At 47.1% G+C, this 23,954-nt stretch overlaps 1 protein-coding gene across 1 annotated transcript; it reads left to right on the top strand.

Annotated features, from left to right (window-relative positions):
* The first annotated feature begins 6,521 nt into the window (after nucleotides 1-6,521).
* On the top strand, nucleotides 6,522-15,465 carry LOC136487839 (putative disease resistance RPP13-like protein 1). Its single transcript, XM_066484949.1, has 8 exons — nucleotides 6,522-6,631; nucleotides 6,808-6,910; nucleotides 6,975-7,041; nucleotides 7,203-7,289; nucleotides 10,288-11,342; nucleotides 13,023-14,946; nucleotides 15,045-15,131; nucleotides 15,222-15,465. The coding sequence occupies exons 5-7, from the start codon at nucleotides 10,302-10,304 to the stop codon at nucleotides 15,089-15,091; spliced, it is 3,012 nt and encodes a 1,003-aa protein (XP_066341046.1). The 5' UTR covers nucleotides 6,522-6,631; nucleotides 6,808-6,910; nucleotides 6,975-7,041; nucleotides 7,203-7,289; nucleotides 10,288-10,301; the 3' UTR covers nucleotides 15,092-15,131; nucleotides 15,222-15,465.
* The last annotated feature ends 8,489 nt before the right edge of the window (nucleotides 15,466-23,954 follow it).

Genomic DNA, 23,954 nt, shown 5'->3' with positions numbered 1-23,954 from the left:
CGGTCTGCCTGAGTGCCTCGATTAGGTGACCCTGGTTGCGAACGGCCTTCTTCCTGAACTCCTCTAGCTCTTGAGTCATGGTCTTGTTCCGAGATTGGATCTTCAGCATATCAATCCCCTTGGATCTCTCTCTGTCTCCTCTATGGTTGAACTCGGCCTTCTTGTCGTCCAACTCTCTCTATAACTCCAAGATCTTGCTGTCGAGGTAGCAGTTCCTGTTGCCTAGGTCAGCGGCTTTGTCCTGTAAGTCTGCAACATCAGTTCTGTGGACTTCTTCACGATGGTTGAGTTCGTCCTGTTGCTTGGCAACTATTTCCAGTAGACTAGCTCGCTCCTGTGCTCCCTGTGAGTCTCGCTCCTAGTACTCCCACTGAAGGGCCTGGTCCTGACGTCTCCTCTGCTCCAGCTGGGTCACGTACCTGTCCTGCTCCAGTAGGTGGATAGCTGAGACACGAAGACATCTGTCCTCCTCGGCAAAGATAACTCTACCGGCTGCGAAGCTTTGCTCACTAGGGGTAAGGCTGAGGTCGAGGGCCAGGGGAAGTAGACAGAACTCTGTCGTCTTTAGGTGCTCGTAGTGATCCCTCATCACTCTGCGAAGTGCCTTGTGTGAGATAGCTTGCAGTCCCTCCTCGACGGTGTCCTCTATAGTCAACTCGGTGAAAGCTAGGACAGAAGGTAGGGTAGTGCTAGCTGGGAACTCGACTGAGGTGACAACTGGTCCTTCGATTCCTCCTTCCTGAGCTGGCTTCCCGGTGTAGGTGACCTTGACAAGCTCATCAGGGACACCTAACGTGATGAGAACTCGGCAGAGGGTCTGTGCAAAACCCCTGAGCTCACGCAGGTCGAAGGTAAGCTTGGCGTGGTCCAGGGGTAGCGATCCTAGAGGCAGCCAGTCGACGTTCGTTGCCATCTGCATGCTTTTAAGGAACAGGTGTTAGCAGGTCAATAATAGATAAGCCTTGCATAAAAGTAAATGCAGGGTCGGTATATAACCGAAAGAAGGGCTGTTCACATCCTATTCTATCGTCCATTTCTAAGGGTTTCGTCCTATGGTCAAGTATGGCTCTGATACCAACTGAAACGACCCCGATTTCCGTGAAGGGAAATCCACAGCGTCGAAGTGTAATAAGACCGTTGTAGATCATATTACCCAAATTCCAGTCGAATATCACATCCATACAACGATAATATCAGAGTACAAATAGTGTGGAATTACATAAATTATTACATCACCGCATTGGCGGACTCAAAAGTTGCATTCATTCAGAACAGCTTGAAGATAAGATCGCCAAACTTGAGCGTAGGAATGAATCCCTCAACTGTCAAACTCCTCGGAGCTATACTCCTCAGCAGAACCTGTGTGCCAAAAATTTATCAGTACGATTTGTACTGGCCACTCCCAACCCTATGAGCATTGCTTTGTGGAAATTGGATGCAAGTTGGATATAGTCAAAAGGGACCTATAAGGCTGGGGTTTCCTATGCATTTAGCATATCAAGTATATATAAAAGTATAGTCAAGTTTTAACACCATTCCCACACACATTCCACCCCATTCCCTTCCTAGAGCCAGGTTTTGATCTTGGGATCGATATACCACCATCTACACACCATCACCACACCTTAACCATACCATCGCTCAGTCGACAAGCCAACTCCCTCTCGGCACTGTCTCAAGGCCCGTAGCCCCTGGCTACGACCGACACTCTCTCTCACGGGGGAAGAAGAGATGGACTCATCTCACTATCTAGTTTAAGCGAAACCTAGGAAAGGTCCATAGCCGACAAGTTGGCACATGTATCGATCGATCAACCATACACTCTGTAGAGGTTTTACATAACCACAAGATCTGCCTTCTTCGCTGACCGTCGTCAACTGGGCTGATTCCGGTCGCTTGCTAGCCTAGGATAATGCCACTCTACCATTCAGCCCTGGTACACCCCAAGTCCAGTCTGGGATGGCTAAAACTGTGAGTCATGAGCCGGGTCCACAAGGTCTCCATGAAGTCTCAGAAGGGTGTGGGGGAAATCCTCCGCGCCCCATACCTCCTTACACTGTCCGCTATCAACCTAGCATTAGGGGCAATATCCTACCAAGTAGTCTGACCGTCCCACACCATATAGGGCGAGTGGTACGTAAGGCTTTCCGATGAATCTGAGTACTAGTAAGTCCTTAGGGATGACCAAGCCAGAATGTCTTTGTCAGGGTTTCCAATTACCGTGCCACCATAGCACCTCCACCCCGGGCTCCTCCCATCATAGGTTCACACCTAGGACCACCTCATATACCATTTACCCACCACAGGTATCCATTCTAGGGGTGCCCAGGTAGCACCCCATGGCAAGACTTGCCCTAGGCTCGTCGTATACTCCAACTTGGTTGACATAACCCTTACCCTCCACGCACCCAAGTCACACACGCAACACTCTCCCCATAGTCCAGTTAACACTAGTTTCCACCACGCATCAATGTAGTACAAGCGTAGTAGAAGTAATATAGTAGCAAGCGTGTGTCTAGCCTAATAGCAGGGTGAGCAGGGGTAAGGTTGCGTCAAGGTAAAGGCCATCAAGAAAGCATACTACCATACAAGTCCTATCACAGGGTGATTACAACTATAAAGTAAAGCAATATCAGTTCTATATTAGTCATGCGTAATAGGTGCTACGAGATTGGGTGGGATGTGGCACCTTCAGTGTAGTCGTCTCTGTACTCCTCACGGTACTCACGATCCTCGTCCGTCTGGTTCTCCTCCGAGTCTGCATCGATCGCATTATAGTCTCGTTAGCGATGTCTATAGAATAGCACAAAGAAGCAATGAAAATTCAAAAGAGCCAAATGCACTCAAACATGGGTTCATTGCGTAGAGCTTGATTTTAGATAAATTTTGGTCCTGGTTTCATATTTTTCTGAGGTCATATGAATTAGTTATGAATTTCTGAAGTTTAAATGATTTCTGAAATTGGAAAAGGCCGAAATAAATTCTGGGCTAACACGTGTCACGCTGTGACTGGTCCACGTGGCATGCTGACGTCAGCATGAGGTCAGCATGATGTCATCAACATCATCAGTTCCGACAGGTGGGTCTAGGGGCTCTTGGGTCACTAACATGTGGGTCCGGTCAAAGTCAACGTCAGTCAACGGTGAGTCAATGGTCAACGGGCAGGGTCACTGACCTGTGGGGCCAGGGCTGCTGACGTCAGCAGCTGATGTCATCGTGACGTCAGCATGACGTCACCTTGGCTGCGTTGGCTTCTGACGTGTGGGTCCCGTGTGACGCCAGCATCTGACATGTGGGTCCAGAGTGTCTGTGCCACTGACATGTGGGGCCAGGTGAACGGTCAATACGGGCCGGGTTCAAACTGGGCCTGGTCAGGGCTGGATCTGGGCCGGGCTTGGCCCGCCACGTGGCATGCTGTGGCGCTGCCATGTCACGGCCTTGGGCCTCTACTGGGCCATGGTCCACGGCTCGCGGTCCACAGTGAACACAAGCACTGATCCACGGCGGACTGCTTCTCCTTCCGGTGGACCGCGTCCACCCTTCTCTCTCTGTGGTTCATGTGCACCGGGTGTACGAGTGGGCGGTCCAGGGAAGAAATTTCCCTTCCTCTCCAGCGGTGTGCTCCCGCCGGTGGCGTGTCTCGCCAGCGAGCCTCGCCGAAGGCGCTGGTGCGTGATTGACGTGGGTGAAAGCTCCGTCGAGGCTCGGCGTACATGGTGGTGGGATCTAGGTGGTGGCCAGGGCTTTCGAGAGCATCGGCCACGGTGGTCGGCGGCTTGGCGTGGCGGCGCTCGTCGGTGTGGCATGGTTAGGCTATGGTGGTGGCCAAGAGCGTGTTTGGCGGGGCGCGTGAGTTTCCCGTGGCTCCAGCGAACAGGGCGGGCGAGTCAAGGAGGCGCCAAGCGCTCCCAGCGGTACTGGCCACGGTGGTCTGGTGCTCTGGCCGGTGGTGGCAGTGCTCTGGCCGGTGGTCTGGTGCTCTGGACAAGGGGCTGTGGCTGACTATCATCGACTTGGTCTACGCGGCTATCTTCCAGTCATCACGGTGATGCTCTACGACTACGTTCTAGTCTAGCGAGGTGGTCGGGTGCGCCGGTGGTGGCTGCGCCGTGGCGGCGGCGTCGTGAGCGCGGCGTGCGTGTGCTCGGCTACGGCGTCCATGGGGCTAGGAGGGGTCTCAGCAGCGAGAGGCTCATCGTAGGTGTCGTAGACGATAGGATGGCGGTGCGGTGGCGGGTCACGGCCATGTAGCTCCAGAGGCAGTGCAGTGCAGTGTCGCCCGCTCTGGCTTCGGTGATCTCCCGGTCCTCCTTCCGGCAGCGGCTCCGCCCTCTTTGTTCTTCTCCTCCCCTCGGCCCTCATGCTGGGTGGTCTGGTGGATGGCCACAAGTGGCGGCGGGGCGATGGAAGGGCGCTAGGGGCTCCCGAGCCGAGGCTTTTGTAGCCGGAGCTTCGGCCACGGCATGGACGAGCGGTTGGAGATGGCCAGGTGCGCGCGGAGGGCTGTGATCGCATCGAGGCTAGGGCTACGGGGTCGCGACGTGATCGTGGGTGCAATGGCGAAATCGAATCCGCGCTCTGTGGTCGAGAAGGTGGGGGACAGGGAGGGGGCAAGAGCATGGCTCGGCCATGGCCATGGCAGGCGGGCGGCAGTGGTCATGCATTGTGCGTGACCCTGTCGGGCAGCCGGTGCCTACGTGGCACCTATCCAATGGCTTCGCAGTCGGTTGTGAGGCACGGACGGCGGAGAAGGGCTGAGGTGGCGTCGGATTCCCTCCCACGACATCTGCGTTCTGTTTTTGCCAGAAACAGAGGAGGGGACCAAGGAAGGGGATGACGCCGGGGGTCCACTCGTCAGCCAGTGTGGGGAGAAGGCGACAGCGTGGTGGCGTGCGGTTGGCTGCGTGGGCCGCGCGCGGTCGGGCCAGGCCTGCTGGTGGCTGCGTGGGCCAGCGAAGCCGGTGACGGCGAGCTGGGCCGGCTGGTGGTAGAAGGCAGGCTGGGCCGACTGGGCTGGTTTAGCTTTTTTTTTTCTATTTTGTTTCCCTTCTTCTTTATTTGAATTCCAATTTGATTTGGAATTTGAATTCAAAAATTGGTGTACCTTATTGGAGTTGTAGATATGAGGCCCACAACATTCTTTTATATATATATTAGGAATTTATTTAGCTATTTTGTATAACAAAATAGGTGTAGTTTTGGTTATACAAAAATAGAAATAGTTTTCTCTTTAAGCATTTATTCTTTTGATTTGATTAATAATTACTTTATGGTTTATTACATTAATGGAGTTGTTAAGCATATCATAAAGCAAATGGAAATCCAAATCACAATTTGAATTAACAATGTATGCAATACTTTATTTGTTAGAATTTAAATAGACACAATTAACTAATGACATGCCATGCTTATGTGTTGACTTGGGTTGCGGTTAGACCTAATGCATCTCTTAGGTTGGGTTTCTATACATGACACTCATCAACACATGGGAGTTCTAAGAAAAATTTTATAGTTGGTATTTTTTAGTGTATGGATTTTTGGGTTGTTACAATACCCATATACGCTATTATGAAATTGCATATAATGTAACAGCTCTATATTTTTTCTACCACGGCTATTATAAAGAAACAAATAAAAATTCTCAAATCTACATTAAATACTAATATATGCTATTACAAAAAAAATAATTTAACATTCAACAACCATGAAGTTAAAATTAAGCATAATATTATCTTTCACATGTATACATAGGATAAATATTTATTTTAATAGATTATGAAACATGGAAAAATGTTCACCTACCAAATCAATAGCAATATCACCAATTATTAATTTTAATTTATATTAACACTCCATGATAATAGATTTCATAATTTGGTATTCCGAATAAGCTTATACATTTTGAATAAAAAATTATGTAATATCAATATTAGTAACTTATTTTTTACCATTCTACGTTATATAAAACAATACTACAAATATAATCCTGTGTTATAATAAATTCAACGTATTGAGCGCTGGCGTGCAAGCTGTGTTTCAACTTAATCAACTTGTGGAAAGCAATACTACTAGGACCTAAGCTCTTTTTTAGTGACATGAACAAATAAAAGAAGGCGTTCATACGAATGGTTAAAGAGAAAACTAGGACCTAGACATAACAATTAACAGAGGTGGCAAGCCCGTTTCTGAAAAGAAGTGTGGTCAAAAAACTAATTCATAATTTTTTTAATACGAATTTGCATGAAGATAAATTTATACCAAAATTATTGACCCTGATACCATCTGTAAGACTATAACTTATTTGAAGTATTTGAAGATGTTCAGACTCTGCCTGCCACTACCAGCTCAGTTAACTGGGCGACCATGGCCAACTATAAAGTTGCCTTCGTTCCTCATCTCAAGCTGCCTAGAGAAGCAACGGCAGTTCTAGTCGTCGCTAACCACCTCACATCTCCTCTGTTCTTCGCTTAAGTCCATTTCAGCTTGTCCGCCCCCTCCGGCGCCGGCTAGCAGCAACCCTGGCCATCAGCCCATTCACCACCACCTCCGCCAGCGTCCGTCAAGCAGAGCAGTTGCCACAAACCACGCCGGGATTCGTTCCTGTTCCAGGCTTCCAGGCATCGCTCAACAGGTTCGTTTCCTTGACGTTGTATTTCTCTGCAATTATTTTTTTTATGCGTAACTAGCTCTGCGTCCGAGATCTACTACAAACTTGTGTACTCGTTTATATATACTACTATATATATACACCAACCACAAATCTTACAATTCGGCATCTCTATGGTGATCGATGACTGTAAACCCCAGCGCGGCCTGGCCAGTCCTCTTGCGTTACTCTACAACAGACCAAGGAACTGAAGCACACAGATTATCCTCTCTCTACCGGCTGCAAACCACGCCTAGGCAGCAGGTGGCGTTCCACGCCTGGTCGCGGATCCGGCCAATCTCCAACCTTTGCAACTGCTAGGCAGCAGGTGCCGTTCCACAAACCACGCCTGCACTTGGTCCAACGTACTTCCAGTTCCAGCCATCGCTCAACAGGTCCGTTTCCTCGACGCCTTATTTCTCTGCATTCAATTTTTCATGCGTAGCTAGCTCTGCGTCCAAGATCTACTTCAAACTTGTGTACTCGCTTATATACACTATTATACATCAACCACAAATCTAACAATTTGGCATCTCTGTGACAAATGTACCCCCAGCCTGGCCCGGCCAGTCCTCTTGCTCCACTCCACAACAGATCAAGGAACTGAAGGACACAGCATTCTCTCTCGCCGCTGCAAATCAAGGTGCATATGCCTAGTCTCTCCCAGCTCTTTCTGTTTTTTTCTTTCCATCCTCTTTCTTTCTTATTTTTATTGGAGGTGTTATTCGTCTTGCACTCACAAATATACTCACACACGGGTGGCGGGTTGAGATTGGTACCTTAATGCAAATCAAGGTGCCAGGTCTGGTACCAAAAGTACCCAGCCTGGCCCTTCAGTTATCGTTAAATGTGATTATTCTAATACCTATATATCTTTTTTTTTTCGAGATCATGCCGTGGCATGTTTCTCATTAAGCAGAAGTAGAGTTCGTTACAAATCTAAGCTGGCCATGGTAATCCACTGATTACAGAGACCAGCGACCGAACACACGTGGTTGTGATTTACACAGTTGCATTTTGCGACAAATAAGCTAAGCACAAAGGCCTAAATATCCTCGGCATCAAACCCGACCATATCCAGGTTCATGGCCACCAGATCGAATCCATCCCCAAACAGCGCCTCCAATGCCTCCTACTAGTTGGCCGACAAAGGGACCGCAAAGGTCGCCCGAAACTTTTCGACGATCCCATCGTCCACCTCGTTGTAGCCGACGGCGATACCGAGCTTCTGCTTCAGAACATTCTGCGCCTGTAGCGTGGAGTTTGCTGCGCGCAGGTTCCTAGCGATGCGTTCGCTACGCCTCATCGTGAACCCCGACTTCGGCGTCTTGGGCCTCCTGAGCTTGGGGCCGGCTCGGATGATGGGGGACTGTAGAGGGATGCAGATCCGCGACTCGATCGCTTCTTCAATCGACCTCGACTGCGCCGGTCGGGGAGGGGTGGAAAGCACGTTCTGCACGCTGCTGTCCTCGTTGTCGAATGTCGGCTGGACGTCGCCAGGAGGGTTGTCGACCAAGTCCGTGGTCGTCACCGCAACATGGCCTGGTTCCGAAGCGGAGCGACGGTTGGGGGCGGACCTTGGATTGCCGCTTAAACCAGCATTGGAACCAACATTGTGTCTACTGCCGTTGGCAGCTGCCTCGGCCGACTCCATAACATCAAGTCTGCCCCGTCCTCAAGTCTAGCTCTATCGCACGACGAGCTAGAGTGGCCGTCCTGCAGATGCTCGCATGCAGAAGGGCTCCCGAGCCAAGCACAGGCCTTAGCCGCCCCCTCAGACACATGGAACTTCGAGGAAAGGTGCGCCAAGAACTCTGCGGGCGTGACAGCTGGCTGATTTCCACTGGCTAGTGCAACGAGAACAAGGGAGAGGTCCGCACCAGACACGGCGAGCTCCACGTTCCTTGGGACGACGAAGACCTGGACCTTGGGATGGCTATCAGTGTCGCCTAGGGGTGGTGATAGTGGCAACCTGCTGTTGTGGAGCTGTTGCGGCGACGATGGCGGTCACTGCTGCACACAACCGTGCGATGACGGTGCTGGCGCCAGGTTTGTCGCGGCGCGACATCCCGGCGACAAGCTGGGCCACCTAGGACCAGCAAAGTGATGCGCCTTTGCCCTGCTGATTCCAACCTCCGAGGGCGAAGGCTTGCGAGCCGGCAAAGGGCCTTGCTTGCACTCTAGCCAACGACCACGCCCCCACGCACTGGCCCGATGCCCGGTACCCCAGCAGTGGAGGCAACGGGACGGGGAGCGACACTGAGCGGCGATGTGGTCGTGCACGAGGCAATTGAAGCAGAGACCTACAAGCTCCAGTGGGACGTGACGGTGGCGTCGTTTGGGTGTCATTCTCCCCGGACATCCCCGGTGACAACGACTCTTGACAATCTGGAATCCATCAGCGTCGATGTTGGGCCCTCGATGGGGCTGCCGGGATGTCGCAGGCACTGACGCCCTACGTCGCGGTCCGAGGCGCTGGTGCACCGGCACTCTTGCCACCGGCAGTAGACCTAGGCCACGCTGCATGAGTACCCGCGCAGCGTGCAATGGTGAAGTCCCGCGGCGGAGTCCGTCGGACGCACTAGTCCTGCGCCGATGAAGCCGCTTCCCCCTTGTAGGCGCTGGACGGGTTTCCTCCACGGCGGCTGTGCTATGTGCTGCGCCCGGAGCCCCAGCTGGAGACGTGGCCCGAAGAGCCTTGCGAGCGGCATCCAGGTATGACAAGCGCATGGCAGAAGAAGCAAGTTCGTCGTCGGAGCTGCTAGCCGACCGACGGTTGGGGAAAAAGGGGGCGACATGCACGGAGAGGGAGGACGACGATGACCTGCCCGAGCATGTGGCATCCTCCTCCTCATCCTCGACTTCCAGGATGTCCTCGACGATGACCAACGACTCGTCCTCCATCCTTGCGTCCGTGGCCGGCACCGACAGGTCGACGATGGATTTGGGCCCTGTGGGGGTGTGCACAGTGGCGTCCGCCGTCGATGGCATCATGGGCATTGAGGGAGGTCGCAGCAGCACCCCCGTGCCAGATCCAGCAGTGGCGAACTCGGTGGCAGCCACGGTGGTGGCACCCGGCGTTGGCGGCGGCGCGGGTGCTGATTGAGCTAGCGATGGCGCCCCAACTCCAGATCCGGCGTGGGTGGTGTCGAAGGCGGCCATGACTGCGGCTCCCGGCGTCAGTGACGGCGCCCCAGCGCCGGATCTGGCGGGGGCGGGCTCAGCCACGGCGCACGGCTGGGCGAGCTCTAGCAGCGGCTCCCTGGTGGAGGCGCATCCCACGACGCCGAAGGCTGTGGGAGGGGTTGGATGTGCGGGATGGGAGGCTGTAGGGAGGGGAGGGGAGCGGGGAGGAGGAGGGGGGTGAAGGCCGGGGCCACCGGTGTGGGGCGGTCGGCGGCGGCGGGTTGAGGGCGTCCGCCAGGTGCGCTGCTAGGGTTTCATCCGTCTGCCGGGCGCCCCTGTAATCTTTTTCTATAGCTGTGTTTCTCATTGTAGATCTACCTATATATCTATTGTTGCAGGGGCCTACTTTTCAATAATTAGTGTTATGGTTACAGGGACCTCGGTTCCTTTACCATAAATATTACCTTTGCTTGAAACAAATCACGTGATATTTTTATCTAATTTTGACTCTGTAGACACCGAAGCAGCAATGGCGGTGGTATTGGACGCTTTAGCATCCTACCTACAACACATGCTGTCGGAGATGGCTAAAGAAGAGGTGCATCTACTCTTAGGTGTTCCTGATGAGATAAAAAAGATGGGCATCAAGCTCGGGGACCTTAAGAGGTTCATTGCCGATGCTGACAAGAGGAACATCAGCGACGAGAGTGTGCAATCATGGGTTAGAGAGCTTAGGAATGCCATGTATGATGCAACCAACATTCTTGATTTGTGCCAGCTCAAGGCCATGGAACAGGGTCCATCCAAGGATATGGGCTGCTTCAATCCCTTGCTCTTTTGTTTGAGAAATCCTCTCCATGCTCATGACATTGGTAATCGCATAAAGAATCTCAATGAGAGGCTAGATGACATTGAGAAGCGTAGCAAAACCTTCAACTTCATCAACCTTGCTTCTTATGAGGACGACGAGAAAAAGGTAGAATCCTCCCTTCGCGCTAGGCGTGAGACGACGGGGGAGGATGAGCTAGGTGTGGTTGGTGACAAGATTGAGGAGGACACAAGAAATCTAGTGAATTTACTCACAAAGAAGGAGAAAAACATACATGAACACAAAAAAGTTATGGTTTATGCTATTGTGGGAGTTGGAGGGATTGGCAAAACCACCCTTGCCAAGAAGATCTTCAACCATGACATCATCAAATTAGAGTTCGAAAAGAGACTATGGTTGAGCGTCAATCAAGAATTTAGCGACAGTGGTCTACTAGAGAGAGCTATCACTGAAGCACAAGGAGATCATCAAGCAGCTAGAAACACAAAGGCTGCACTAGAGCGCACCCTTAAGGAAGCCCTGGAGGGGTGCAAGACCTTATTGGTGATGGATGATGTTTGGGACCACCGTGCATGGGAGAAGGTGCTCAAGCCTCCATTGATAAAATCACTTGCTCGAGGAAGCCGTGTTCTCGTTACAACGAGACAAGATGAAGTTGCTCGAGGCATGATGGCAGAGGTTCCCTACCACCATGTCGACAAACTAGAGCAAGAAGATGCCTGGTCTTTGCTCAAAAAGCAGGTTCGTATAAGTTAATTTAAGGATTTAATATGTTATGTATTCATGTGTGCACATTTGCTTCACAATCTATCTAGATAGTTGGTAGTCTTGTACATTTGCTTCATAGTCTATCTAGCTAGTCAGTCTCTACATGCCGTGCCCCTAAGCTTCACCTTCTATTGTGGTAGCTTTTCTTCAGAAACAAATTTGTTTAGCATGACACTACTGCCCGATGCACATTTGGGCTAGTAAGTTATCTACAAAATCTTTAAGATTTGTTGTAACTTCCATTTAATTGTAAACGTTAGTTGAGGGTAGTTTATTTATGGAAACAAATATATTCATGCAAGGAATTCTTTGGCCATCCAGAATGTTCTAACAATTATAATCGTTATCATCACCATTTGTTATTACTGACTGAGCTTAAATTGGCTCAAGAACAAAGTGCCCCTATGTAATATTTATAATTTATAACATCTATGCATTTTCAGTAGTTTTTATTAGGTTTCTTATGCACACGGATATGCAAATTAACCTAGATGGTTATTTATTTTAGCACTAATATTATGAATCTAGGCTACAAACTACTTTGAAGACACTACTACAGAAACATTATCCCCATCAGTTTAGAAACCGCCATCACCGTCAGTTTTGCGATTTTGCAGTGAAACTGGACGGTGATGCTCACCTTGGTCTTTGAAATCGTTGAAAGAAATATAATAAAAACATTTTAAAATAGTTACATGTGACGTTTGCACATACTGCCATCTGTGTTGGCCCACACCCCCCCCGGTAAGGCAAGTGGAGGGTAGTAAGGCAAGCATGTGTGGTGTGACTGAGGTGGGGACAATGTTATAGGGTGAATGGACCATAATGGTATAATAATACAATTTTAGGAACCTTGAGTGTGAAATTTGCAAGTACCAAGACCGAGACGAGAATTCAGAACAAGTTTAGAGAGCTAAATGTGTAATTTGCATATACTAGGACCGGGATTAGAACTCATGACAAATTTAGGGAGTTGAGTGTGCAATTTAAAAGTACTAGAACCTGGATGAGAACTTAGGACAAGCTCGAGGACCACTAGTGAAATTTACTCTTTATTTAATAATTAATCAAGAGCTAAAAATCTTCCTTAACAAACCACAAATAAATAATTATACTAACAATTTTTTGTTAATTACATTTATCTCTGCACTGGGTACACCCTTTAATTTAAATAAGTTTATAAATTTTGATAAAAAAAATATTATATCATATCAATGCTAGTAATTTAATTTTAATTATTCTATATTTATACAAAATAATATTACTGCAAAAATTTTTGATATAGAAAATTCAATATCTTTAGTGTCACAGTGCAGGGCTTAGAGGACAGTTCATTCCATTTTAGTAAAATAAAATTATAATTATTAAAAGCTACAATAAATACTGGAGTGACTATGGTACATAATACAGTGACTATAAAATAAAGAGCTGGTAATTATAGAGTGATTGCTGAGAGAACTACTTTTGTGCACAGACGTCTCCTAGTTGCACCGTAGTGCTATAAGTGCTACATATGCTTAGAATGTCGTATGTGATTTTGCCTCTGCACACAGAATCATTTACGAGCACTCGATTTTGCCTCCGATTAGGACGAAATGTATATATATATCTCCATATTCCACATAATTAACTGGCTTAATTAGCTGCTTGCAGGTGGTCGGAAATGAAAATAATGATGAACAAAAGGTTGATACACTGAAGGACATTGGAATGTCGATTATAGCACAATGTGATGGTTTGCCTCTCGCAGTGAAAGTAATAGGAGGCCTCCTCCGCCAGAAAAGGACAAGGCGAAGCGATTGGACAAAGGTCCTTAATGATTCTACATGGTCAGTATCTCAAATGCCCGAAGAGCTAAACTATGCAGTATACCTGAGCTATCAAGATCTGAACCCTGAGTTGAAGTCTTGCTTTCTGCAGTACGCCCTCCTCCCAAAGAACATGGTGTTCTGGTATGACCGTATTGTTGCCATGTGGATTAGTGAAGGATTTGTTCATGGAAACTCACAGGATTTGGAAGTGTTAGGAAAAGAGTACTATGACCAGTTAATAGCTAGGAACCTTCTAGAGCCTGATCAACGGTACATAGACCAGGTAGTTTGCAATATGCATGATGTTGTTCGCTCGTTCGCTCAGTATTTGACTAGAGATGAAGCATTGATAGCTCACAAAACTGAGGCTGGCCATACCAATAACATTAACCCACAAAATGTTATTCGGTTATCACTAAAATCCAAAGAATCAGAGTCAAATGAGCTAGAGTGGAGTTCTCTACAGGCACATATATCACTGCGAACACTTATATTAGTTGGGGAAACAAAGATCAACCCAGGTGATTCACTGTCATCTTTTCCTTGTTTGTGGACCCTACATATAGAAGATGGAAATTTTGATGCATTGTCTGAATCTTTGGTCCAACTCAAACACTTGAGGTATTTGTGCCTAGATGCCACTAACACATCTAGGCTGCCAGAAAAAATAGACATGATGCAATTCTTTCAGTGCATTGACCTTTCTAACTGTGGAAGTCTGACGAAGCTTCCTGTGGGCATTGGAAAGTTACGTCAGCTGAGGTATCTAAGCCTTATTGGCTCAGGTATAAACAATATACCCAGGGGTTTCAGTGGCCTAACTAATTTAAGGGTATTGAGGGGGTTTCCAGCCCATGTGGAGGGTGATTGGTGTAGTTTGGAAGAATTAGGACCTCTTAACCAGCTCATGCGTCTTCGTATACATGGCCTGGAGAATGTATCTTCTTCCTCATTTGCTATAAAAGCCAGGCTTGGTGAAAAGGTGTGCCTCAGCTATCTGTACTTACAGTGCACTAGTAGTAGTGGAGGTGCTCACCGGTTGGTGAAACAGGAAGAGCAGCAACACATCGAGAAGGTGTTTGATGAGCTCTGCCCTCCGCCTTGCTTAGAACATCTTGAAATCGATGGGTACTTTAGTCAACGACTTCCGAAGTGGATGACGTCGACAGCAATTGTGTCCCTTGGATGCTTGAGGATTCTATTCATGCAAGACTTGCCTTATTGCACAGAGCTACCTGACAGCTTGTTCCAGCTCCCCAGCTTGGAGTTCCTACAGATTAGTAGTGCCCCAGCCATCAAGCGTGTTGGGCCAGAGTTCTTACTACCACACCATGAGCACCCAAGCGCTGTGGAGAACTTTGGTTCTGGTTTGACAATTGTGGTGAGTAGATGTCATGGACTAGAGAGGATCAGTAACCTGCCAAATTTGCAGAACCTCGTGATCTTAAGATGCCCAGAGTTGAAGGTGCTAGAGGGTTTGCCTGCACTTCATAGACTCACACTGGTGGACTTCGTCATGGAAACACTCCCTGGATACTTGAAGGACGTAAACCCAAGGGATTTGCATGTAGAGTGCGACGTCCCGCTGCTCGCTTCCATAGGTAAAGGGAAATGTAGCCCTGAGTGCGACAAGTTTAGCCATATCAAGCAGGTCAACGCATATGCACATGATAACGGCAACAACATTCGAAGGAAGTGGTACGTGAAGTACACGAGAGATCCTTTCAGCTTCAAGACAAACATCAGCTCCTCTGCCGACGCTTCAGGTAAATTAACACAACACTGCTGCTTTATATGTTGCATATACTGAGCACCTTTCTTGCTATTGGAATATCTGGTTACTTGACTAGACGGTCCGTTTCAGGGGATGAAACAGAGGAGGTGTTATTGGACAAAGTGGAGCAAGTTTGAAGGGAATTCATCGTGGAACAACAGAGGGAGTAACAATAAAGTATGCATGCTACTCCAAGACTATTATTATTACTACATATACGTCTCTAGCACTATCGATTATAGAATGCATAAAAGACCTCGCCTGCAGGTGGAGTGCCGCATGGACAAAAAGCAGCCTTGGAGGCTGGAGCTATCATCGCTTCGGCCGAAGAAGAAGCAATGGAGCCGATTACTACGCTGCGGGTCGTCGTGAGGCAGTCAGATGTTGGACACTGCAAATAAATTCATGGTGACTAGAATGCGATGTGATGTGAATTAGTTTTTTTTATTCGAATCTGTGTTACTGTGACCTGAGAATACAGAGCCTTGTACATGTTATTATGTTAATGTTACAAAACAAAACAAATGTTATGATACAGCTTATTCCGGCTTGCGGATTCATTGTGAGCCTAAAAATGTACGTAGGTTGCCAACTAAATGTTCATATATATGCTGCCAGTGCCATGAGAATGCAGCTTCCTAACGAGGCTCCTTTTTTTCAGATATTTAAATTAGTAGCAATATAAAGGACCGAAAACGGTGACTAGAGAGGGGTGAATGAGAGCCGTAAAATTTCTCTCAAAATATTTGGCCACTGTCCCCAAATCACCGCCAAACAAGCAAACCAAAAGAAGTTTCCAAATCTAAAATATCCATGCCAACAGGTGACGAGAATACTTAGATAAGTTCCTTGAATCGATGGAAAACCAACGTAAAAGATGGAACTTAAATCCGAGCACAAACGCGCAAACCACGGATGAAACAAAAAAAAACAGGGCTGGAAATTCGAACCTGCCAGATTGGAAATTGGGCCGGCACTTTTGACAGGCACCGGACACCACCGAAGGGCACCAGACACTGCCGAGCGGTGCACCGCACGATCAGGACCGAGAGAAAAACCGCACGAACGGAGGGAAACAGCTACCGCACGGCACTGGGTTGCACGTACCAATCTGAGACAGACAGAGAGCAAGCACCGAAGGAAGTGTCACTCCTTCATGTACACTCTTTCGATATCCCTAGATGTCAGCCACCGCGGCTGGTCACCCGGCCTCCTGGTCCCTTAGTCCAAGCCTCACGTCCGTCCTTCACCGCTTCTAGTCCATTGGCACAGCACGTCCCTATTTGACCTTCACCTCGCCGTCGACCACCACCTCCGAGCTCCACACCTGCGCACCACAAGCGAAGACACATGTTGCACAACCCAACTTAAGCCAAGACGCGAATCACGTTGACAATCACTCATTACAAATCCAAACCACAAAGGCACATATTAACCTTGTGTTCACAGAATAATGCCGAATTATGGGGAGTACTGTTTGCCTACTAAAAAGTTTTTGCCTTGGATCTGCCTAGAAAGTTGAAGAGTTTTTGCCTAACGTGTGGCAAGGCGAAAGGAACTACATTTCGTTGGAAGCCCGAACTTAGAATGCTTATATGAGAAAAAAAAACAAAATCGCTTATATATTGTTTATACAGGATTGAGGAAATACTTCTATTTTGTTGATATGTTTATAACTCATTTCACACGGAGGTCGATAATAGGGCGTCCACCTGAAGGGTTATATTAAAGAGAAAAAATAGGAACTAGTGAATCAACTAATCCATCATCCAAAAAAAAGTGAATGAACTAATCATGGTAATTAGTCCAGGCAACACTCTCGCCAGAGCTAGATGCACTACTAAAGAAAGACTTTGTAGGGGCAGCTCCACACTATTTGTAGCAGCAGTTTGGCCAGCCACCCCTACGGCCTTGACTCTACAAACCGCCGATTTGTAGAGGCAGTTCGCCAGCTGCCTCTAGAAATCGTTTTGTAGGGGCGACTGGTCATTTTTAGGGGCGACTGGATATAGATGCGTCCCTACAAATCCGTTTTTCCAAAAAATGCAAATCTGGATTAAAAAATAGCAAAAAAATTAATCTTAGAAGGCAAAAAAATGGCGTTCTGTGCTAGGGCTTACGTCAAACTCGAATGAAAACATGAAAAATAATTTTGATAACAAATGGATAAAAATAAAAAATTTACCTTGTCGGTCAAAGGAAAACATGCAACACGATCAGATGTGACACATCACACATCCGAAAGGTAAAAGATGCTATGGACGCTAAAACAGATCACACACTAGCTAGGGCTAGATCGTCCGGGTTGCCACGGACCAAAGAATGCAGTGAGGATCATACTTACATTGTGAGGAGCGGCGAGTATACAAGCAAACCAGCAAAGGATAACCAACACTCTTTTATGGCGAAGAACAGTGAAGTTTATGAGCAAACCACCAAAGGATAGACAATCAAACTTGCGTGACGAAGAACGACAAGTTTCTAGGCAAATTAGCAAAGGAACGAGTTGAAGCTCTCGCCCGGGAGGGACCTCGTTAGGGTAAGGACATCGCCAGGTTGCCCTAGGTCAGCCGACGAGGCTTGGGCGCCATTGGTCGTCGGATCAAGCGATGAATAGCAGCATGGGTTGGAAGAGATTAGGGTGAAAGGAGTAATAGATGTAAAAAAGATCGATTGGTTGTTGGATGTACTCAATCGGCCATGATCCTCTAATATATAGAGAGAGGGGAGGTCTTATCCCAGTGGAAAACCTTCCAACATGTTTTTTCCAAGTTTCCCATGAGTCTGGAAGAGTTTGGATTATAATCCAAAAGGCCATATCCAAAGAGGGTCTTTTATTAGGTTAGTTCAAAGTTTTGACGCCTGTCGAAACTTCCGAATGTCGGAACTTCCGATGCCTGTCGGAATTCCCAACGTGGGGATGACCCCGGACACCCGAGCAGGCTTTTTCAGGTTTCTCGGAATTTCTGATGGCTGCCGGCACTTCCGACATGTGTCGGAACTTTCGGCAGTAGAGAGTATCTTCCCGAGGACTCAGACACTACAGTCTTATCAAGGACTCCGTATTGGACGTTCCATATAAGTTTCTTTTGACCATCTCGACAAGAGGAAAGCAATGGTGACGTCCATTGCACATTTTGACAACTTCACAAAAATGGACAATTTTGGTTGTGAACAGATGCACGCCTTCGAATTCCTCCCACCAGCTAGCAACTGGCTACTCTGGCTTTGCTTACCTTTGTTTAATTTGTGCAACGGCCCTATCAGCCTCATCAAGGGAATCTTATACTTGGCCATCCTTTCCTTTTTTTTTCCTAACGGCTATGCGTACTTGTTGTGTTTCTCAGGGCATCTTCAGTTAGTTGTACTCCTACACCATACAGAAAAAGCAAACGTACAGGTAGCAGTGTGTCTGCGCTATACAGTCTGCACTGCACAGGAACATGATGGGAATGGAAACACGTACGCTCGTCGTACCGTACGGGTATAGGAAAAGCAGATGACATGACCAGCTTGTATATATTCCTTGCTTGTCGCTGCAACATATGCTTTGCCGTTTCCAGTGGCCAAAAGCAAAAGCCCACAGATGAGATCAGGATGCATCCCTGCGCGGCCTTAAAGCAACATGCTTCCACGAACTTCTAACGGCGCGGCCTAAAGCAAAAGCACTCAGGATACATTCCTTCCTGGGCGCAGCTAGCGCCATCCCGGCTCTCCTGACCCATCGGAAAATGTATTCCTTGGTTGCTTCCAGCTAGATACGATACAATACAAGCGGCCTCTCCCCTCCGTCGTAGGCTGTGTCTGTGTGTATATAGCAGACAGGCCTCCGATAGCTGCTTCTTCGCGTCTGGTAGTACACCCACAATATCGCTTTCATTCATTCATGTCACACACATCACTGCTGCGTGCACATCAATCCATCGGCTCTCTTCTCCGGGCGCACCTCAGCTCTGATCAGAGGCAGCTGCCAGCGAGCGAACTCGTCGATCGTCTTGCTCTGTAACTGTAAGCACCCAACATTAATTCAGCACTTCTCCTCGATCTGTTTCTTTTCTTTTATTTCAAATAATGAAATAGAATGACCCTCCCTAGAGGTCGCATTGAACCAACTACTGATGAATATGCCATTCGTATTTGCAGAGTTGCATTGATTGTGCCCATCCGTTGTGATTGAAACCCAACCTTAATTTTTCCATATTTGTTCGGCGATGATACCCCTCGTCGTGGTTCGCAGTTATACAAAAATTGTAAGTTGTCCCCATCTTTGTTCCCTTCAGGTTTCCTTGATTTATCTGTTGATATATATAAATCTTCTCCTCTACCTTGTGTATGTGTGTGTGTTCTTCGAAGTTTCCTAGTGTGTTTGTATTGTGATTCACAAAGAAAAAAAACAATTTTTAAAATGTATGCATCTTTAATGGAGTAGCATACTCTCTCCATCCTGAAATATTAATTGACCTAAGGTTATCCTGATTAGTCAAACTATCCTAATTTAACAAAGTTTATAGTAAAGAGTATTAACATCTACAGTGTCAAAGAGGCGGATTATGAAACTGCATTTTGTAATTTACCTAATGATGTTAACTTGGTATTGTAAATGTTAGTGTTCTTCTCTATAAATTTAGTCAAACTTAGAATCATCGGATTTAGGAGGCAGGGAGTATATATCCATCCGGGTACCCTCTGTCTGTTTGGCTGCCTTGTTTGGTACTTGTCCAGCTATAGCAATGCAGGTGGTCCTATGGTTGCCTCGGAAGGGCCTGCAGACTAGCTCTAGCAATGCACCCAACACCCCTTAGCTTATACTTATTCATCTGTTGATAGTTATACAAAAATTGTATGTTGTCCCCTTCTATATTCGGTTCTTGTTTGCTTGAATCATGTGCTTCATCTGTTGACAATATAATAAGGGATTTTTGTCCACAGGACACTAAAAAAAGAGTGGATTTGTGCACAACGCACTGTACTCATTGAATTAGTCATAAACACGTTACAAAAACATTATTTTTTTTCCATGACACGCCATGCCCAGTCAAAGGACCATTCTGCCCTTGACACTCTCTTCCCTTCGACTCATTTCCACATTGGACCATGTTGTTATCGCCAAACCTCCACTGTGCAGCACTCGTTTCCTCCACCAGAACGAAACTCCTTGGGCAGCGAGACCTCTTGGGAGAGGCGTGTCACGGTAACTGTTGTGTGGATGCCATGGGCCACCTTCCCCTCCCGCACCCTGCGCCGCTGCTACAAGCACGTGCATGTGTCAACTGCCTCCCTTCTGTTGGGCTACGCATGGTAAGCGCCATCGCCCCCGTCCTGCATCCTGCCCCGCCAGCTCTAGACGTTAATGCTCATGTGGGCCAGCGCCACATGCTCACGCAGTGTACTATACTGGGGTGCCAAGCACGAAAGGTCCACATGCCCGCATCCATGTTCTTCTCCATGCATGCCCTTCAAATTAGGGCCACCAGTGGCGTTGATTCAGTAGCTTCTTGTGAATCCCGGTGGCTCAATGGTGGACAAATTGCAGTAGCCAGCGGTGGAGCTAGAAACTTATAGGAGTCTCTCTTTGTTACAAACAAAAAAATCCCATTGCACTTCGCCAATGGGCACCTGTCGGCCCCTCGGGGTCACCGGGCGGTGGCACCACCACTGGCAGTAGCAAACCATTTCACCCTCGATTGGAATCGAGAGTTCTTGCTGATGTATTACTGCTCAGCGGCAAAGGAGAGATCATAGTCATTTTATTCATCGCTGTGTTGGAGACATAAAACACAAAATCATGGTATCCAGCGGACAAAATCGATGAATCAAGTGTGCTAAGCACAAATCAGCCTTGTGTTAACAAAAATCCCTATATATCAACATTCTCCTCTTCCTTGTGGTTGTGTGTGTTTTTGAAAGATCCGTGTGTTTGTATTATCATTCACAAAGACAAAAACAGTTTATAAAAATGTATACATCACTAATACCATACTTTTTTTGTCCGGAAATATATGGATCTAAGGTTGTCCTAATTAGTCAAACTATCCTAATTTAACTAAGTTTATAGTGAAGAGTATTAACATAAACAGTACAATATGAAAGAGGCGAATTACATATGAATCTAGATTTCGTAACTTATCTAATGTTGTTAACCTAGTATTGTAAGTACTTTTATTCTTTTATGTAAATTTTGTCAAACTTAGAATGGTCTGATTTAGGAGGGAGGGAGTATATATACGAGACTTTTGGGCAAGCTAAGACACCATATTGAACACAGGAGGCTTCGACCATCAATATCCATGCTTGTTTGCATGTCAAAATTAGATTTGGTAATACTCCCTCCATTAAGGTCTCTAGAGGCTTGTTTGCATGTCAAAATTAGATTTGGTAATACTCCCTCCATTAAGGTCTCGAGAACACCTAACAGGGGGTGAATTGGGTGTCTAATTTTAAACTTAAATCCTACAGCTTAATTTAAATTGACACAAGAAAAACCAAGCCACTTTAGCATGATGTGCATTTATGGTTTTTCTAGTTTGCTCTAACTAACCATTCCCACAAATAGTTTTGCAACCTAGAGCCAATTCTATGAACTAGTCTAAACCTAAATTCAATCCTACCACCTGCTAGGCTCCAGCAATGCAGGCCGGGCCTATTTGGTTGCCTAGGAAGGGCATATAGATTGGGTCCAACAATGCACCCAACACCCCTAAGCCTGTTTTACTGGAAACGACCTCTATAGACATTTCCATGAAGCCCGATTTGACTAGCACATGTCTCACCTCAAGGCCATCGGTCCCTGCCACCTCACCTCTAGTCCCTTAGTCCCCGCTTGGTACCCCGCCGTTGAGCACCATCCGGAGAGCATGACAAGGACTGAGCACCTGCCAAAGAGGAGAGGAGCGCCAAGAACCCAGGCCGAGCACCACATTGGAACCCTCCATAGAGGAGGGCGACCTCAACATCATGGTCAGAAGCATTGGCCTTAAAACTTGAGGACATCATGGTCGGAGGCGGTCGATAGCACCAGTTGGCTCGGCACTCGTGCTAGCTCTGCACAAGGTACCTCGGCCCCTACCTACGATTACATCACCACCATTGCACCCGCAATACTCCGTCCTCGTGCTCAACTGCTTCTTCCTACTTTGGCCTGAGTGTGGGAATGGCGTAGGTGCCCGCCTGTGAGCGGGTAGAGGAGCATGCTGGCAATAGAGATGGTTTGGCATGTGGCTGACCACCTGTTCGATAGAATGTCTCAAAGAGGTAACTTACTAGCACAAAGATGGGTGATTATATACAAGGCAAACTAGAAATCCAGTCACACCATTTCTTGTGCATGCTAAGCTAACCAATGTAACCTAGGCTTAGTTGGCTAGCTGAGCCAGGTCTTAAACATGAATCAAACACAAATACTCTCCCTGTCATGGTGTTTTACTTGCGATAGAAAGCTCCTAGCTAACCTAAGGCTATCCCTTGAATTATGAAGTTTCACCACCGCCACCTGGCTCTTCTAGTTCCTTGACCCTGTATACACTATGGATCTTCTCCAAACTAGGGGGGTCTCCTTGTCCTTTGCACACAGACAAGGGCGGGTTCAGGGTGGGGCTCGGTGGGCTGTAGCCCCCCCATGGGCAACAAATACAAGGAGGATATCGGCCCAACTCGCTCTCAATTCAGCCCAAAATCCCTATGAAAGCCCAACTCAAAGCCTTTTCCTGTTATTTAGCCCCCCCCCCCCCCCCCCCGCCCCGGGCTGATTTTGGATCCGCCCCTGCACACAGATACGCCACCACTCCACACCAAGAATGGATGATCACCGTCTCAAAGATGTTCAAACTAAAGGGTACTAAGACACACACAAGCAAGTGAAAGGCAAGTTCATATACATAGCCCATCTGCAATAACCACCGGAAAAGTCCGTCAAATTTTTTGTAAACACTGGAATGATTTATTGTCTTCAAAAGATCCATCACAAGATCATACGGTGTTACTAGCTATTGAACTACTTGTTTACTTTTTCCAATTGTTGGACGATACATTGTTTGATTTTTTTAATTAATATCGCCGGGTCATCTGGTGCTTGCAAACACATTTAGTCACTCCACTGGACCACACCGGATGATCCGCCAACTTCACGGTTCATTTCGCTGGGTGGTTCAATGCTCTATGCCTACTAGGGCTACACAGTGGCCAGGTCTTTGGTCATCATCAAATGATCCATGCTTCTGCCTTTCTACTGGATCGTCCCATACTCAAGCAAGGAAATTTTTTCGTAGGCACTTCTATCTTCAATTGTCAGGTGCATATATTTCTCCCATCGCCAGACTGTCCAACATGTGCTTCTTCAGCGCACCAAGTACTTTTTGCCCCATTTCATCGCCGGTTTTCACGCCAATTTCTTTTCTTCCACACCTAGGACCTATTTTCAGTTATCTAACATATATTTAACATATATATTAGTCCTTGGCTTGCATTGTCATCTAAATCACCAAAACTCAAAGATGCGATAATGGGCACATTATCCTTACAATGTCCCCATTTTTTATGATTGATGACAACACAAGCAAACCAAGCATAATACTAGATAGAATGTAAACAAATGAAATACATATGCAACAGGCTTACCATAACTTCCCTGTTCTCTCCCCCTCTCTATTTTTCTGTCCATTCACTTTCTTTCTTTCTTTCTTTCTTTCTTTGTTTCTTATTATTGTTAGATATGTTACTTATCTTCCACACACAAACATACTCACACGCAGGTTGAGATTGGTGTGACTCCTTTCAGATTTTAGGTGCCAAGTATATATAGCAACATCATCCATAGATCAAACGTTCAAATATTTACATCTTCTACTCACTAATTTTTCAGCTCCGTGCTTTTATCTTGTTACTATGTAACAGATCTGGTACCAAAGCCAGGCCCTTCAATTATCATTTTGTGATTAGTTGCAACATTCCCTACTATCAACTCTGTTCTAGTACTTATCTAGTGCTACAGTTTTGCCATTTGAG

Source organism: Miscanthus floridulus, chromosome 10 (assembly GCF_019320115.1).
Source record: "Miscanthus floridulus cultivar M001 chromosome 10, ASM1932011v1, whole genome shotgun sequence".
In the NCBI taxonomy this organism is placed as follows: Eukaryota; Viridiplantae; Streptophyta; class Magnoliopsida; order Poales; family Poaceae; genus Miscanthus; species Miscanthus floridulus.
This window is presented reverse-complemented; position numbering and strand designations above follow the sequence as displayed.